General features: G+C 45.3%; 1 protein-coding gene across 4 annotated transcripts in view; it reads right to left on the bottom strand.

Moving 5' to 3' along the window:
- Positions 1–404: 404 nt before the first annotated feature.
- Positions 405–17629, bottom strand: part of LOC128111847 (protein HIRA) — a 90393-nt gene continuing 73168 nt past the window's right edge. For all 4 annotated transcript variants that reach the window (XM_052740293.1, XM_052740295.1, XM_052740294.1 and 1 more), the window contains 5 exons: positions 17410–17515; positions 15304–15426; positions 14636–14799; positions 12566–12654; positions 405–1268 (listed from right to left, as the gene is read on the bottom strand). In XM_052740293.1, coding sequence (XP_052596253.1) covers positions 1152–1268; positions 12566–12654; positions 14636–14799; positions 15304–15426; positions 17410–17515 — 599 coding nt within the window. In that variant the 3' untranslated portion in view covers positions 405–1151. The remainder of the gene's footprint in view (positions 1269–12565; positions 12655–14635; positions 14800–15303; positions 15427–17409; positions 17516–17629) is intronic.

Here is a 17629-nt window from a genome sequence, read left to right as displayed (position 1 = left end):
GGGGGCTGTGCTCTCAGTCTTCACCTGCGCTAATTGAGCAGCCTCTTGCTGACCGAGAAAATTCCAGCTTCCTGATCAGTCCCTCCTTGTCCATCCGTGTGTGCACAGCCTCCCAGATGCTATAGTTCCAGTCATTTGTCACCACAGCAGGCTTCTGACAATATGAAGCCCAGAGTGACCACAGAGCTGAGGCACCAAGGGTCATAATGCCTCACTTGGGGGATGACAAGTGCCAGGTGACCTGTGATGGCCCCAGGCTAACCAAAGATGAACTTCTACATGGGGCAGGGGGCAGATGACACAGGAAGATTCTTCTGGCTCCAGTGTTGTCGCTGCCACAGCAGGAGAAGGACTCCAAGTGAGAGCGGACAGGACACTGGAAGGACAAGCAAGGCAGGCAGATGGTTTGGTATCCAATGCATGTTCATTTATTTTACACTTAGAAAAGAAACTGCCCTCCCCTTTGTCCCATCCCCAACACACAAAGTGTCTCTTTTTACAAACATTTAAAAATTAAACCAAATGAAGATAGACAAGTTAATTTCAGTACAATTATTTTTCAGTGTAGCTGTCATAATTAGAGTTTAAATTTCCTACAAGTAACCAATGTCCAAGTAACTTATAGGGATATCCTGATCGACCAAAAGAAACTCCATATTCCAAGTTAGCAAATTCTAGTACAAAAATAGTCCATGTGTCAGAACGGCTTTGCTTTCACACAGGCTTCGGTTCGTCTGCGGACTGCAGAACCCCTACCGCTCCCAGGCTCTTGCTCTCACAGATGGCTCCTTCGTCAGAGCTGAAGCAGCACGGCACCGCCGGGACAGGAGCCAGTGTCTACCTTGGGGCAGAGCCGGAGACAGGCTCAGGAGACCGCTGCTGACCCCAGGGCAGCGAGGCAGAGCCCCAGTCCCAGCCCCAGGTCCACAGTTGGGCCTGTGGAAAGACAAGCTGCCCCTTTGGAGTCACCCCAGGCCTGGGACACAGGGTATGTCCACCCAGGGAGCTGGCCTGGGCTGGTGCAGCACAGTACACCTTCTGCCAAGTTCTCTCTCCACTACCACCCTGACAGGTGGGGGCTAGCCCCTGGCACCTGCCAACGGCAAGAGTGTGGCCATGCCCCTGCCGAAGCTGGGGCAAGCCAGGGCAGGCTACTTGTCTCTCAGGATGTCCAGCTGTTCCTGGCACTCAGTGAAGAGGCGCTGGAATCGAAGGTTCTGCCCGATGACTGGCAGCAGCTCCTTCAGCAGCTCCCTCTTCCGCAGACCCTGTGGACACAAGAGTGACAGCCGAGGGAAGGGTCAGAGAAGGGTCAGACCAGGGAACCTTTCCTGGGTTGGCAGAGGCTCTGCACCTGATGAACCCAGAGAGCTAAGGATGGGACCAGATGAGTGTGCGTGAGGGAAGGGTGGCTAGAAGAGACACTGTGGCCCAGGAAGGAGGGAAGGCCAGGCTCTGTCCCCAGTAATCCTGCACTTTCTGGGCAGGGGTCTTAGACTTAACCTTGTAGGGAGAAGCAGGTGGCATGCCAGGATTGAGGGCTGCTAGGCTGCCCCTCAGACGAATGTTCTCCTAGTGCAAGAACTGCAGAGAACCCTGGTTAACAAGGCACTTGGGGCAGTGGTGGCTTCGGTATTCTTCCTGCATCTCCTCCCTCGGCTCCTGCTCGCTGCCGTGTGCAGCAGTCATTACTAGGCAGGCTCTCTGCTGCACAGGCCGAAGAGCAAATCTAAGCAACAGTACCGAGTGGAAACCAGGCGAGCAGAAGGTATTTGCCAGCATCAGAGAAGGCCCAGAACTTAGGCAGAGAATAGGAGCTGCCAGAGGCCAGGTCAGATCAGGGAGGCAACTCAGATGCAGGAAGTGCCCAAGCTGATGGGGCAGAGGGAGGAGAAACTGCAAGAGTAATGGCTGAGGGTAGGTGAAGACACACCAGAGTATGTGCAGCCCCCAGGTTCAATCAACACACACATATAAAAAAAAAAATCCCGGGCTGGAGAGATGGCTCAGAGGTTAAGAGCACTGGCTGCTCTTCCAGAGGTCCTGAGTTCAATTCCCGGCAACCACATGGAGGCTCACAACCATCCATAATGAGATCTGGTGCCCTCTTCTGGCCTGCAGGCTGAACATTCACTGTATACATGATAAATAAATAAATCTTTAAAAAAAAATCACATATCGTATTTTATTTTATTTATTTATTTATTTATTTATTTTTTTGGTTTTTCGAGACAGGGTTTCTCTGTGTAGCTTTGCGCCTTTCCTGAAACTCACTTTGTAGACCAGGCTGGCCTCGAACTCACAGAGATCCACCTGCCTCTGCCTCCTGAGTGCTGAGATTAAAGGCGTGCGCCACCACCGCCCGGCGCATATCGTATTTTAAATTTTAGTTTTGAAACAGGGTCTCATGCAACCAGGCTCCTTCCATTCTGATATTGCCAAGAACGACCTTAACCACCTCATCCTCTTGCCTCTGCCACCCACGCACTGATTCACCACCACGCCAGAGCTCCATCCTCAACTCTTATTTTAGATTTCTTTACATACACCCAAAATTCTACTTAAAATGTGAGTGTGGTCTATAGCATTCTTAGGATCAGGAATCTAGCTCAATGGAAGACCATTTGCCTTGAATGTACAAAACTCCAGGTTCTATCCACAGCAGTCTGAAGAGGAAAACAACACGTAACCATGGACATTGGAAGTTAAAGATGGAAAAAGATGTTAGTTAACAAGGTGTTGGGGCAACAGCTTGTTCATAGCATGCTTCACTCTCAAAGAAACTCTTACCAAAGAATGTACCAGAAATACCAGGTTGGTAAAATACCCTCAAAAAAAGTGCAAAGATCAGGATTTTCCAATCTTATACAAACTTAGAGAAAAAAAATGAAGAACCCTAACTTTATCTATTTTGCAAATAATCCAGTCAAGTCTTAAACCAAACAAGAGAAGTATAGAAATAAAAGATTCTGGACTGAAGGATGTCACCATAAAACTTAATGTACAAATCCCTTATAAATAATTAGCAATCTTTTCTTTCATTTTGGGGGAGGGGGGTGGTTGGTTTTTTCGAGACAGGGTTTCTCTGTGTAGTTTTGGTGCCTGTCCTGGATCTTACTCTGTAGACCAGGCTGGCCTCGAACTCACAGAGATCGGCCTGGCTCTGCCTCCCAAGTGCTGAGATTAAAGGCATGTGCCACCACTGCCCAGCTTTAGCAATCTTTTCTAATGAAACTATAACCAAGTTGGCTTTATCCAGAAAGGGGGAGAGAAATAATAAAAAAAAGTATAACTTATTATATTAAAAGATTTCAAACTTGTACTTGAGTGCTTAGCAAAAACAGTAAGACAGGTGAGGAAGGCATGGAACTGGAAAATAGAAAATGCTTATTTACAACGATTTGATTTCTTATTCCATGTAGAAAACACAAAGTTTATTGTCTTGGCAGACAAGCTTAATAAAAACAAAAGATATCGTTGGGCATGGTGGTATGTCTGTAATCTCATCATCTAGAAGGTGGGGGCAGGAGAACCTCATATGCTCTGGGCCCAGAGCAACACAGAGACCATTTCTTAAATAATAATAACAAAAGAAGAAGGAGAGGCTGAGCGCTGGTGGCGCACGCCTTTAATCCCAGCACTCAGGAGGCAGAGCCAGGCGGATCTCTGTGAGTTTGAGGCCAGCCTGGTCTCCAAAGCGAGTTCCAGGAAAGGCGCAAAGCTACACAGAGAAACCCTGTCTCAAAAAACCCGCCCCCCCCCAAAAAAAAAAGGAGAAGAAGAAAAAAAAGGAGGAGGAGGAGGAAGAAAAAGAGAAAGAAGAGAGGAGGAGGAAGAGGAAGTAGGAGGAGGAAGAGGCAGAGGCAGGAGAAGGATCTCTGTGAGTTCAAGGACAGCCTGAGTTACATAGTGAGATCCTATCTCAAAAAAAAATTTTTTAAAGCATATAAATGATAATGACAAGATCTTTGTGACACTAAGAGAAAGCAAAAGCATTTGTGAATCATGGTATACAAGAAAGAGAAGATTTTCATGCCAAAGGAACAGGAAATGTTTGCAATGAAATTGGAGAAGAAAATGTCCCAAACTTAAGGAAAGAGAGTGCCATTCAGACTAAACTCACAGCACACCAAGTAAACAATCACCACAGCTAAAACACTAAATGCACAGGGCACAAGGAAAGAGTACCTCAAGCTCCAAGAGAGAAGGGCCAAGTCACACATAAAGCCAAGCCACGTAATTACTCACTTCTCAATGGAAACCTTAAAAGCCAGGCAAGCTTAGAGAGATGTACTTCTCAAGTTCTGACAGAACACAACAGCAAACCCAGCCTAATACACCAGCAAAACTACCTGTTACAATCGAAGGAGAAGAAGAACTCCCCATGATGAAAACAGGTTAAAGGAGGGCTGGAGAGACAGCTGAGGTGGCTGTTCTTTCAGAGGCTCCAAGTTCAGTTCCCAGTACCCACATGGGGTAGTATCTGTAACTCCAGGTCCAGAAGATACCACACAGGTACAAAAAGCCTACAGAAATCCGAAGAGACAGGACCAGAAAAGGAAACCTCCACAGCATATTATAGATTAAACAATAAAAACATAAAGAACAAGTATTAAAAGTCACAAGAGAGAAAAGTCAAGACACTGATGACCTATCAGAATACCTTCAACAGACAAAATGTAAAGGCAGAAGAGACGGGAAAGATGTATTCCAAATTCTGAAATACCACAAATGCCAATACAGTCTATTTGACCCAGCAAAAACATCTACAATAGTGAAGGAGAAATAAAATCTTCTATGATAAAATCAGATGAAAGGAATTCATGCTGACTAAGCCAGCTCTACAGAGGATAACAGAAGGACACTTCACTCTGAAGAGAAGGGTAAACACACCAAGAAGTCACAGGGAATCAATAAATAACGGCAGGATGGCTAATCCAAAGAGGTCTAAGAAACAACAAAATGAAAAGAATTAACACATATCTTCCCATACTAACTCTCAATTTCCCAACATAAAGAGACTAACATACTGAATTAGAAAACAGGATCCATTCATGTATTTATTCCATGTGTTATATGCATTTAGCTCACAAAATTTTTGAGAAACTTCAAATTGATACCTTAATGATTTTCCTTTAGGCCTTGGAAAAACAAGGACAAACTAAAGACAAAAACAGTAAACAGAAAGAGATGATTCCAACCAGGGCTGAAATTAAGGAAACAAAAATGAAAGATATAATCCAAAGAATCAACAAAAAGAAGAGCTTGTTCTTTCAAAGGATTAACAAAACTGACAAACCATTAACAAATTAGCAACAACAGTGACTGGGCAAGGCTCCTCCATCTTCCCTCAGCTGGAGCCACCTGTGGTTTAACTTGAAACTGACACCACCACCACCATCCCTTTCTATCCCGTGAGAAAGCACCCAACACTATTCTAGAAACTCAGAGTTGAAATGCCCCAGCTAGCTGCATGCTTCCGGCTTCTGTTATACTGCTTGCTTGCTTGCTTACTTTCCCCTGCAACTGCCAACCAGGATGGAGTTTTCCTGAATTCTTTGCCTTTAAAAGCTCCCTGTAAAATGCATTTGAGGCTGCTCTGTGAAAAGTGTTTCTCTCCAGGCAGTTGCCAGCTTAATACAAACTCTCAATCAGAACTTTGGTCATGATAAGTGACCTTTGGGTCTCTAGCCCACAACAGTTGGAGGTCCCACCAAAATCCTTTCAAGACCCTCAGCAGTTTGACCAACCCCAACACCTCGGCACAGGTCACGGCTGATAGAGGGTGAACAACCTGAGAGAACGTGTTGCTTGCAGCAGTCCAGGCTCCTCCAACATCCCTGTCTAAATTTCCTTCAGTGAGTCACCTGGTTTCTCACTTCCAGAGACAAGTCTGGTGAAGGTGTCTTCTCTTTGGACACAGCATCCAGGATCTGTGTGAGCTGTCACCAGATTCCCCAGGCCTCTTCAGGTGTATGAGCACATTGTGGCCACCCCTAATCTGTCTCCATATTATTGTTTGTGCCTGTCATGTCTGTCTTTGTCTCTTCTGGTTGGTCTGTTACTTGTCATTGCAAATTGAGATCCAGAAAGTGAACTTATGGGCAGTTCTGCTTCTAACCAGCTCACTCCTTTGGACTGTTTCCTCCACTATTTTCAGGAGGCATACAAAGTCTTCCATACCTTTTGTGAGCTAGTAACCCTCTTTTGATGGCCATCTGCAGGAACATATGATAACCAAAAGGCCCAAGTAGTATGGCTGATGATCACAGGAAATCCTGGCCACCCTGATCAGTTTCCCCACATAGATTTTTGGCTAAGTCTCACCCCCTACCAGAATCCAGCAGATGTCTCAATTACCATCCTTGATGCCCTGAACTCCCCTGACTTGACCCACACCTTGGCAGTTCTTGTCATTCCTCCCCTCCGGCAAACCCCTAGACTCCTTTTGAGAAGAAGGAGCCAAGTGAGAAGTCTCCACTCTCCCATTTATGATATACGTTCCCTTCTCAACCAATGACCTATGGAGCTGGAAGTCCCAGAACCCCCCTTTCTCTGAGAAACCACAGGCATTCATCTCTCTCCACCAGCCCACCTAGGATGACTGTCAAGAGGTACTGCCACCATGTTCACATCACAAGAAAAGGACCACATGAGGTTAGAAGCAAAGAAAGCAGTCTTAGTTCCAGACAGAATCTCTGGCTGTTAACACATCATATTGAGAGTATGTTTCCATCCAACCAACCCCATTGAGATCCTAACACTAACCAAGGTAAGGGAGCACTAGACAACTATAGCCAGACTTTCCTAGCTAGGCTCCAAACAGCAGCAAAGTAGCCCACAAACCTGTCAAAGGGAAGTGAGGTCATACAGAGTACTTTAAAGCATCCTGCTGCATTCCTAAAGCACCTCCTATACCTTACCATACCTATACTCCCATAGACCCACATGCACTGGAGAATGGGTGGGCACTCAACACTGCCTGTCACCTAGTCAGCCCCAGATATTAGAAAGAAGTTATAAAAGTTAGAGGCATTTGAAGGTGTGACTAGGTCCCAGTTCCTGGATGTAACTCAAAAGTTGTTTAACAACAACAACAACAAAAAACCTATTGAGAGCTAGCAGAACAAGAGATTTACCTGGGCCACAGTGGTGGCCCTATAAGAAAACCCAGATAATAAACCAGTTCAACACAACAGGCGATAGGGAGGCCAGGAGACAGGCAGGCCACCAATGAGCTGCAGCAAGGACAAAGGACACTAGAAAAATGAGTGCCCTACAGGAAGAGAAAACGTGGCTGGGCCCAGGCTCCTATGCTGTAAGCCCCAGGATCCTAGGGAACACTTAAAAGTTAGGGGTGAAATAACTGACTTCTAAGTACTAGGGTGACATATTCGTTCCTTGAGAAGCCCCTAGGCCAATTAAGAGGCAACAGGAAAAATGGCCTACTACCCTGGACCACCACCTGTTCCATCAACCTAGGAAAGAGAACAGTAAACACTCGTTCTTGGTCATGCCTAACTGCCCCTACCCCCTACTGGGACGACACATTTTGCATAAACCAAAAGCTACTACCACCTTATCTGATGATGAGACACAGACTTACAGACACCCAGCAAAATTCTGGTGTCTTACCCTCTGTCAGAAGAGTATCTCCTAGCTGAAAGTCCTGCCCCAATCAAAAGATTCAGTTGGACTACCTCTCAGATTGACAACAAAGATTCCTCGGGGTACAGGCAGAGACCAAGCCCCAACCCCACTGGCCCAACACCAAAGTCCTGTAATTGTTCAACTAACCAGTCCAGCTACCCCCATCCAGATTAAATAATACCCAATGACCAAGGAAGCAAAAGGGAATTGCAGTCCATATTGACTGGCTTAGAGAGACAGTCACCCTGGAATACACTTCTCTTGCCTGTGAAGAAACCTGGGACCTCTGATTATAGATCCCTCCATGATCTAAGGGAAGTGAATAAGAGAGTTGAGACCATCACCCCATGGTGATGATAACTCATGAGTCTGATTCCTCCAGAGAAATGGGTGTATACTGTCTTAGACCTGAAAAAATAATTCTCTGGCCTCCCATTGGCAGAGGTAAGTCAACCATCTTTGCTTTTGAATAGACAGACCCAGGGGGAGTTACAGCGGGCAACTTAACTGGATCAGGTTGCCTCAAGGATTTCAAAACTCTTCAACCCTGTTTGATGAGACACTAAGTGCCCTTCTGTAAAGTTTCCCAGGGCCATACTCTTATAATATGTAGATGACAACCTCCTCCTAGCCTCTGAAACTGAAAGAAATTATTGAAGGGTCACTGGGGGATCTTGGGCTAGAGTGGTGGGCTAAGAAAGCCCAACTTTAGCCAGGCGGTGGTGGCGCACGCCTTTAATCCCAGCACTCGGGAGGCAGAGCCAGGCGGATCTCTGTGAGTTCGAGGCCAGCCTGGACTACCAAGTGAGTTCCAGGAAAGGCGCAAAGCTACACAGAGAAACCCTGTCTCGAAAAAAAAAAAAAAAAAAAAAAAAAAAAGAAAGCCCAACTTTGTACATCAGAAGCTACATATCTCAGCTACCAGCTGAGGGGAGACAAAAGGAGCCTGTCTCAGAGTAGGATTGCTGCCATCCTTCAGAGCCCAACCCCAAAGGCTAAGAGACATGTTTAAGAGTTCTTGGTGCGGTTGGGTATTGCTGCCTCTCGATACTAGGGTTTGTTTTACTTCCGCCTGCAACTGCCAACCAGGATGTAGTTTCTGTGTTCTTTGCCTTTAAAGCTCCCTGTAAAATGCATTCCAGGTTGCTCTGTGTAAAGTCCCTCCAGGCAGTCACCAGCTGCCAGCTTAACACAGACTCTCAGTTAGGACTTTAGTCATGCTGAGTGGTCTTTGGATCTCTACCCCACAAGACAATGAGATAACAACAACAAAAACCTCAGAGACTTAATTAACTAATTTGAAAATCAAAAGGGAGGCAAACAACAGAAAACAATTAAATTCAGAAAATAATAAAGACATATTTAAAAAAACTATTCCATTAAGTTGGAAAGTCTAAAAGAAATGGACTAATTGCTTAGATGCACACAGCATAACAAAATTAAACCAAGACAAAGTAAGTAACTTAAAAAGATCTATAACCAGCAACAAGATTGAAGCAGCAATAAAAAGTCTTCCAGTACCTGAACTTTGAAGAGCTGACACCAATACTACAGAAATTACTACATGAAACAGAAAAGGATGGAAAGCTTCCAAACTGTTTTTAATGGAGCCAATTTTATCTTGACACCAAAGCCAGATAAAGACAAAACAAGAAAGTTATAGATGATCTTCCCACTGAACATCAATGGAAAAATTCTCAACAAAATACTTGCAAAATAAATGTAAGCTCATGCCAAGAAGTACATCCATCATGACCAAGATGGTGTCATTCCAGATATACAGAGATGGTTCACAAGCACAAATCAACAAATATTACCCATCCCACAAATAAGTCTAAAGACAGAAATCATTTCAACAGACATAGAAAATGAATGACAAGTCATGGAGAGGCTGGGGTAAGAGGGGGCATATTCCAACATAATAAAGGCTATGTACAATACACTTTCAGTCAACATCAAACTAAATGGGAAAAAGGCTCAAAAAATTCCCAGTATGGTCGGGCAGTGGTGGCACACGCCTTTAATTCCAGCACTCAGGAGGCAGAGCCAGGCAGATCTCTGTGAGTTCGAGGCCAGCCTGATGCACCAAAACTACACAGAGAAACCCTGACGACAACAACAAGACGTGATTGTCTACTCTCTTCACTGCTACTCAATATAGTAGTTGAAGTCTTAGCTAGAACAAGTCAAGAGAAGGAAAAAACGGAATACAAAGTAGGACAAGCTGTCAAAGAATCCTTAGCTGCATATGACATGATTCATATAACATACAAAATAACAGACTACTGGAAAACATTTGTGCACTATGTGAAGATGTGTTGCTGTGGTTGGTGTAATAAAAGGCTGAATGCCAACAGCTAGGAGGAGAGATAGGCGGGACTTTCAGGAGAGACAGGAACTAGAGATGAATCTAGGTACATGGGAGATGCTGGCAAGACATGAAGCAAGTCGGACATACAAAATGGTAAAGAGCCACATGGCAGAATGTGGTTTAATAGGAGAGGTTAATTTAAGTTATAAGAGCTAATTGGGAACAAGCCTAAGCTAAAGGCCAAGGTTTCATAATTAATAGTAAGTCTCTGTGTCAATATTTGGGGCTGGTGGCAGAAAAGAAAATCCGACTACAACAGACTGTTGCAGAATATTTATTTAACTATGCAAAGATATGTTGCATTTGTTTATGCTGTAGAACATTTGTTTAACTACGTAAAGATGTGTTGCATTTGTTTAACCATGCAAAGATGTGGTGCTGTTTTACCTTGCCTACCTAAGGCACCTGATTGGTATAAAAGAAAAAGCTGACTGGCCAATAGTGAGGGAGGAAGTATAGGTGGGACTTCTGGACAGGGAAAGTAAGGAGGAGGAGGAATTTAGGCTCAAGAGAGGAAGAAAAAAAAAGAGATGCCAGGGGCCAGACAGACAGACGCGAAGGAAGCAGGAAAGTAGGACATACAGAATGAAAGAAAGGGAAAATGCCCTGAGGCAAAACATAGATGAATAGAAACAGGTTAAATTAAGTTAAAAGAGCTAGTGGGATAAGCCTAAGCTAAGGCCGAGCATTCATAAGTAATATAAGTCTCCATGTCATTATTTGGGAGCTAGTTGTCGGCCCAAAGAAAATTCCAACTACAACAGACTCTAAAGACTCCACCAAAAGTCTCTTAACCCTGATATATTCTTTCAACAAAGTGGTAGGATAGAAAATTAACACACAGATATCATACCAGTAACATACAGAGAAACAATACCAAACAGCCACTGTATTAAATACTTTTCTACTGTGGTGATAAAACCAACCAGTAATATATCTTTATACAACCATGCACACTTTTGTACAAAAAAAAACCCTCAAGACAGGATCCCAAAAGCAAAACCATGGAAATCAGATTATACCAGATCTTCTAGCAACAGCACACAATGCTAAAGTCTGAATAAGAATATTATCAACAGGGCCCTTCGGAGGAAGATTCTGAACCCAGAATTTCATTAGTCAACTGAAAGTACTGCATGAAAGTAACAAACAGAAAACAGAAGCAGCCACTGTACACAGCAATGCCTTCAAAGCCTGTGAAGACTGACATGCCAAGCTCTGCCATCTCATTCCCTTTCGCCTTCTGACTGCTGCTCTGCGCAGCTGTCCTTAACTCCACCTCAGGACCTTGGCACTTGCTCTTCCCTCTGCCTGGACATTTTTCTGTCAAACATGTGCATGACTTTCTAGTTTCTTCTGCTCAGGAAGTTAGGCCTTTTAGATCACTCCCTACAAAATAGCATCCCACCAATACTCCATATCCATCTATCCACTGTATCTTTCTTTGTTTCTAACACCCAAGCTACTATACATGTAAGTCTGTCCCTCTCCACAAATAGGAACTAGGTCAGCCTTGTACACTAAGGCCGTATCACGCCAGAATGTACTTGGTCAGAGCAGGTGCTAGCTGTGAGCTAATGCTTGGATCCATAGATTCTCCTATCCTTTGCCAACTGGCTCCTTTTCCAACTCAGTCAATGGCACTCTCATCCACCTTTGTCAAGCCAAAAACTATGAAGGTAAAAAGTTCGTTATCCCCTTTCCTCCCACACAACTCACCTACCTACCAAGTCTTGTTGGTTCTGCTACTAAATACATACAGGATCTGTCTCCTTGCCCTTCTCCATGGCCACCACACTAATCCAACTTACCACTGACTCCTGGGTCCTCAGGAGAGCTTAAAGATCTACTCTCTGCATGTGTCTGCCCATCATCCCACAGCACCTTCTCTGCTTCCTGTGTGTCTGTCAATGTAACCTCATGTGTGTAGCAAGCCTTTACTGCCTTCCTCATTACCTCCACCAGAATGTTTGGTCCAGCTCTGCAGGCTGCTTCTCCTCATCCACAGGTTTCACTTGCAATGAATGTCCTTCTCTACATTCTTGCCACTCTTCGGGGGCAATTCAGTCTCAGGGCAGCTTGACAACCTCCCTGCCTATGTGTGCTCCCTTACTAGAGACACTAGTCCTCACAAAGACAGGACATGATATTTTTTTAAAGTAGGTCTCACCATGTAGCCATGGCTATGGCCTGAACTCTCAATGTAGATGAGGCTGGCCTCAAACTCACAGAGATCTGCATGCCTCTGCCTCTCAAGTACTGGGATCAAGGGCATGTGCCACTAGGCCTAACATGATCCTTCATTATTACCACACCAAAAGTGCTGGTAGGTCACTTCTCTCAGCACAGGTGTGACCAGTGCCTACTGAACTCCTGCCCAGGTGTGCAGTGCCAGCATGCCAGTATCCCACTGACTGAGTGTGGCTCAGGCAGGCACTGGATGCCTCATGGTAAGAACTCTCAAAGCATTCTGTCTTATTTCCAAAATTCTACCTTCATGAAATGCACTATAGCTCTTGTGGCAAGAATGCAAGAAGCACCTACCACTACTGTTGACTCCCACTGGCTTCCAGTGGAGCAGTGAACGGGACCCAGCAAGTCCTTGCATATTTCTCGGAGTCGGTATTCAAACCCTGAATAGAGAAAAACAAAACAACAAAAACAGGGACACATTATTAAAGGAAATGAAAATCAAGAATATGCTAAGTTGTTATACACATCCAAACTGAATGAACAAATATTTTATTATCTACTATGGGCAAAACATGTCTATCTCTTGCTGTCTGGGGTCTAGAGACTCATGAATAGTTTCTCACTCATTCATCACCCTTTGAACAAGACAGGCAGCACCCTCGCTGTCTGCTGGGCCCAAGGGAGTAAGACCCAAGCAGCTCAGTGACGAAAAGTTGTGGGAAAACAAGGGAACTGGTGGAGGGAGTGGGTTATCAGGACTTTGGCAGCTGCTGTGAAGAGATCACAAGTAGGAGGCAACTTCAAAAGGGAGGGAGTGGACTGGGAAGCTGACTTCAGACTGACAGCTGAGTATGTCAACATCAAGAGTCATGGGCAGCACCGTGTGGGTGATGCCACCAGAAAGTCGAGAGGCAGATTTCAGGCTGTGCTTGGACAGCTGACGCCGTTGGGACTGGAGAAGTGAACAGTTCTCACATGGTTTACACGTGGTCCTCCTCTCACAGCCAAGAAAGCAAGGGAAAGACTGGGCTCTGTCCAAGAAGCGAAGACCCCAGAGGAGGCAGAGCCTCCAGAATATGTGAGAGTGAGTTCTGTTCAACACCCAGGAAGGAGCAAACCATTTCTCAGGGGTGGGTACATGACCTAAGCCATGGCCGACATGACCTAGGAATAAGGACCTGGGAGGTCAACATGTTTAGGAAGGTCAGTGACCACATACTGAGCACAGAAAGAATCAAAGGGCTCCCCTTTGAAGGCTCAGCAGTAATGTCTACTGTGACCACAGGTTTACTAACACGCGCACGCGCGCGCGCGCGCGCGCACACACACACACACACACACACACACACACACACACACACACCGTCAGCCTGAATCAGATAGCATTGAGATACTAGCTCTGCCAGTCACTTTGCAGACAATTGGCACATTTTTCTATCTTTTAGATACTTAGGTTTCTTTTCTTTAAATCATATCAAAATGGGGAAGGTGATAAAGGACAAATGTTGGGTGTTCTGTGTGCATGAGATGATCAAACAAAGAGGTCACTCCAAGATGAATTTTAGGCCTGTGTGGCAGCAGGAAGGTCCAGCCTTTGATGGACTAAACCTTGAACCAGCTGTTCAAAGGTGTATTTATTGATGGATACACAGTTGGGGGGTTTTTTTTTGGGGGGGTGGGGGGGATAAACAAGTTCCTCATACCAAAGTCCCTGATCTAATCTATATGTTTTTCTGAAGAAAAGCATCACATCCCCAAGCACTTCAGTGTTTACTGAGTACAGTTTTCAGTACCCAATAATCCAAGAGCTCCAGATGTGCCAGGAGCACCTTGTGACTAAAGTCATGCAAAGGCTGTAGAGCTGCTTCAGAAAACAACTCTATAAATCATAGAAAACAATCACTAATTTCTACCAAGATGTCTTCAAGGTCAAAGTACTCCTAGAAAACAACTGTTCATCCTGAGGTTTACCTTAAACACAGTGAAAACTCTTCTGTTCTAATGTCTACCCTTGCTACAGTGACTCGGCTAGTTCCTTACAACAGAAAGAGCAGAGGGGGCAGAGCTGTGGAGAAGCTCTGGAAGCAGAGTGGGCAGCTGTGTGGGTCACTGGAGAGTTCTGGAGGGGCCTCGTGCCACACACTGGAAGCCAGGGAGAGGAAAGACTGAGAAGACAGGGTGGGAATTTGCCCACCAAGGAACGAGAGGTGGCTGGAGGTCACTGCAGTGTCCTTTTCCAACACACCTAGCTCTCTGTGGGAGGTACTGCTGAGGACACAGGCCCTCTGAGAGCCCTGCTGCTGCGGCGGGTGTGGACTGGAGGGCCAGGGAGGCACTGAGGGCATGCAGGATCTTCTAGCATAAGGGGCTCTGAGAAGGAGAAAAACAGTCAACAGACACCCTTCTTTGGAGTGACCTTACCTTCATTCACAAGGTACCGAGCATAGAGGAGCAGCCAGTGGCGGTACTCATGGCTTGACTGCAGGGTAAGTGCCGCAGCAACCTGGTTCTCTAGGTAGGCCAACGTAGTCTCCTGCTGCACCACGTGAGGCACAGAGAAGAGCCGGGCAGCTTGCCTTCCAGAGCTGCAGAGACCAGCAAGGCAGGCACAGTAAGACAGGGTATACTACATGGGTGTCAGGAGGCTGCTCCCATGTGCCCTGGTATACCAGAAAGGGGATGGAAGGGTGGAGAGACGGCAAATAAGCTGTCTAAGACCTCCCATCCATCAGTTAACTAATCTATTAGCAGGTGCCAGATTCCTGCCTATCCTTCACCACAAGCTAGGCAGCATATTTCAGAAATGTCTTGCCCAGTATCTGCTGTTTGGGTCCCCCAAATGACAGGCCTATACATTCCCAAACCCTGTGCCAGATGGGTATCTATGACCCTTAGGAACCTCAGAGACTGTCACCTGGGCCTTTGAAGTGAAGGGGCCATCCCTAAGACATACTTGACATACATAAGTAAAAACTAAAAACCCATTCTGCACCGAACAGCAGTTAGGACACAGGAAACAATTAGGGACCAGACCGAGGTCCCTCCCAGTACAGCACTGTTGCAGTGGCCAAGATTCCCAGCTCACATACTTGGAGGTGCGGCCCTGAATTATGGCTAACGGTCCTGAACACAGCATGGCGTCCTGGGATGGTAGGCTGTTCCTGAAGTCTGCACACTGGGCCAGTGAATCTTGCTTGTCAGAAACCAGGTTCCTGAGAAAGCAAAGGAAGGAGCAAAAGTCAGGAAACAGGAAGACAAAAGATCAGGGGAATGGAGCAGGCCTGCCCACCACACTGGCAGCAGACCAGTGGAGACAGCGAGAGTCCTCCAAGATAGGTGCCCATTACTGGCAGGGTTTCTAGTCAAGTCTGATAAATGTTCATTCCAAGGCAAGGCTGATGAGAGGAGTCTCACTCGGCATTTTAGTCTTGGTTCTTACTAATGGACTCCTGCATGAAATGTACTCTGAATGCCTGGCTCACACAATGCTGTGGCTGCCCAAGGCCCTGCATGAACTGGCCCTGCTCCGTCTGTAGGCAATCCCAGGCCTCCAGCTCCTCTGTGCCTTCAATCCTCCTGACAAGGCAGCGCTCCCACTTTCCCAGGACCAAAACAAAAAGCTGATACGTCTTTTCCTTCTTCTGAGTTTCTGAAAAGTCAAACTTGGGATCCTCCTGTCTCAACTTACTGAGTAAGCACCATTGCTACAAGCATGTGCCACCATGCCTGGCTTATCTTTTCTTAAATGATCAACATTTTTGCATCACTACAATAATCACACATAATACACAAGTATTTGCAAATTGAGAAAGGAGGTAGCAGAGATTTGTTTTTTAACTGAAAAATGAAATCTCAGTGTTGAGTATGAACTTGTGCCCTGGCTACTCTTAACAGAAAAGGAGCTAGGCCTGGTGGTAGTAGTGCACACCTTTAATCCCAGCACTCAGGAGGCAGAGGCAGGAGGATCTCTGTGAGTTCAAGGCCAGTCTGGTCTGCAGAGCAAGTTGCAAGACAGCCAAAGCTACACAGAGAAACCTTGTCTAAAAAAATAAACAAACAAACAAACAAATAAAATACTGAAAAAATAAAAAAAGAAAAACAAAGAAACCTAGAAGGCAGCACACTTTGGTTCAATGAGAGTCCCTACCTCAGTAAATAAGGTAGAGAGCAATAGAGGAAGACACCAGACATCAGCCTTCTGGACTTCATGCACATGCTCACATCTGCATACGCCTATACACATACACATATACACATGCTCACATCTGCATACGCCTATACACATACACATATACACATGCTCACATCTGCATACACCTATACACATACACATATACACATGCTCACATCTGCATACGCCTATACACATACACATATACACATGCTCACATCTGCATACGCCTATACACATACACAAATACACATGCTCACATCTGCATACACCTATACACATACACATATACACATGCTCACATCTGCATCCACCTATACACATACACAAATACACATGCTCACATCTGCATACGCCTATACACATACACAAATACACATGCTCACATCTGCATACACCTATACACATACACAGATACACATGCTCACATCTGCATACGCCTATACACATACACAAATACACATGCTCACATCTACATACACCTATACACATACATAGATACACATGCTCACATCTGCATACGCCTATACACATACACAGATACACATGCACACATACACACATTTTTAAATCTCTAATGTATAGAGATTTTACGAACACAGAAAGTGGCTCCAAATTCCAAACTAGTCAAAGGAGATACAGAAATCACAACAGTAGCCTGATCTTCTTCATAAGTCTCAAGACCATTTGGTCCAGGTAAGTCCACAAAACTGACTATTAACAAGGCAACCATGGAGCTGATACCTCCATGTTGTTGATGGTGAAGAAGGCTAGTCTAGCAAGAGCCACAAACATTTTGCAGTTATCTGTTCTGATAAAACTGGCTCCAGGAAATAATATAGGAGGCCAGTACCCTTACCCATGAACTCTGAAGGGAGGGAAGCCCAGATTCACAATATCCTACAGGGACAGTAGTACATATACAGGGTGTCGGTGAAAGTTCAATAGAAAAAAGTCAAGCAGGACTGACCACCAGGGCCCAGGGCCTGTGCTCTACAGGACATAGATAGGGGCAGCTTCTTACCATGTGGAGAGTGATGGATTAAAGCAGTATGCTTTCCCATCAGACAAGTTCATCACTGGGATTCCATGCTGTGTTAGCAAGATCTGTGACACCGTCATATCACTTCCTAGGGGATACCACGGGATTAAGTTCTAGTCAGTAAGCATGAATGCATAGTCACTAACGGAGAAATCCGAGCCCTGGATCCCACAATCCCAACACTAAACCTCTGGACTGCTGA

This window comes from Peromyscus californicus, unplaced genomic scaffold (genome assembly GCF_007827085.1).
Source record: "Peromyscus californicus insignis strain IS unplaced genomic scaffold, ASM782708v3 Scaffold_16__1_contigs__length_79575227, whole genome shotgun sequence".
Classification (NCBI taxonomy): domain Eukaryota; kingdom Metazoa; phylum Chordata; class Mammalia; order Rodentia; family Cricetidae; genus Peromyscus; species Peromyscus californicus.
This window is presented reverse-complemented; position numbering and strand designations above follow the sequence as displayed.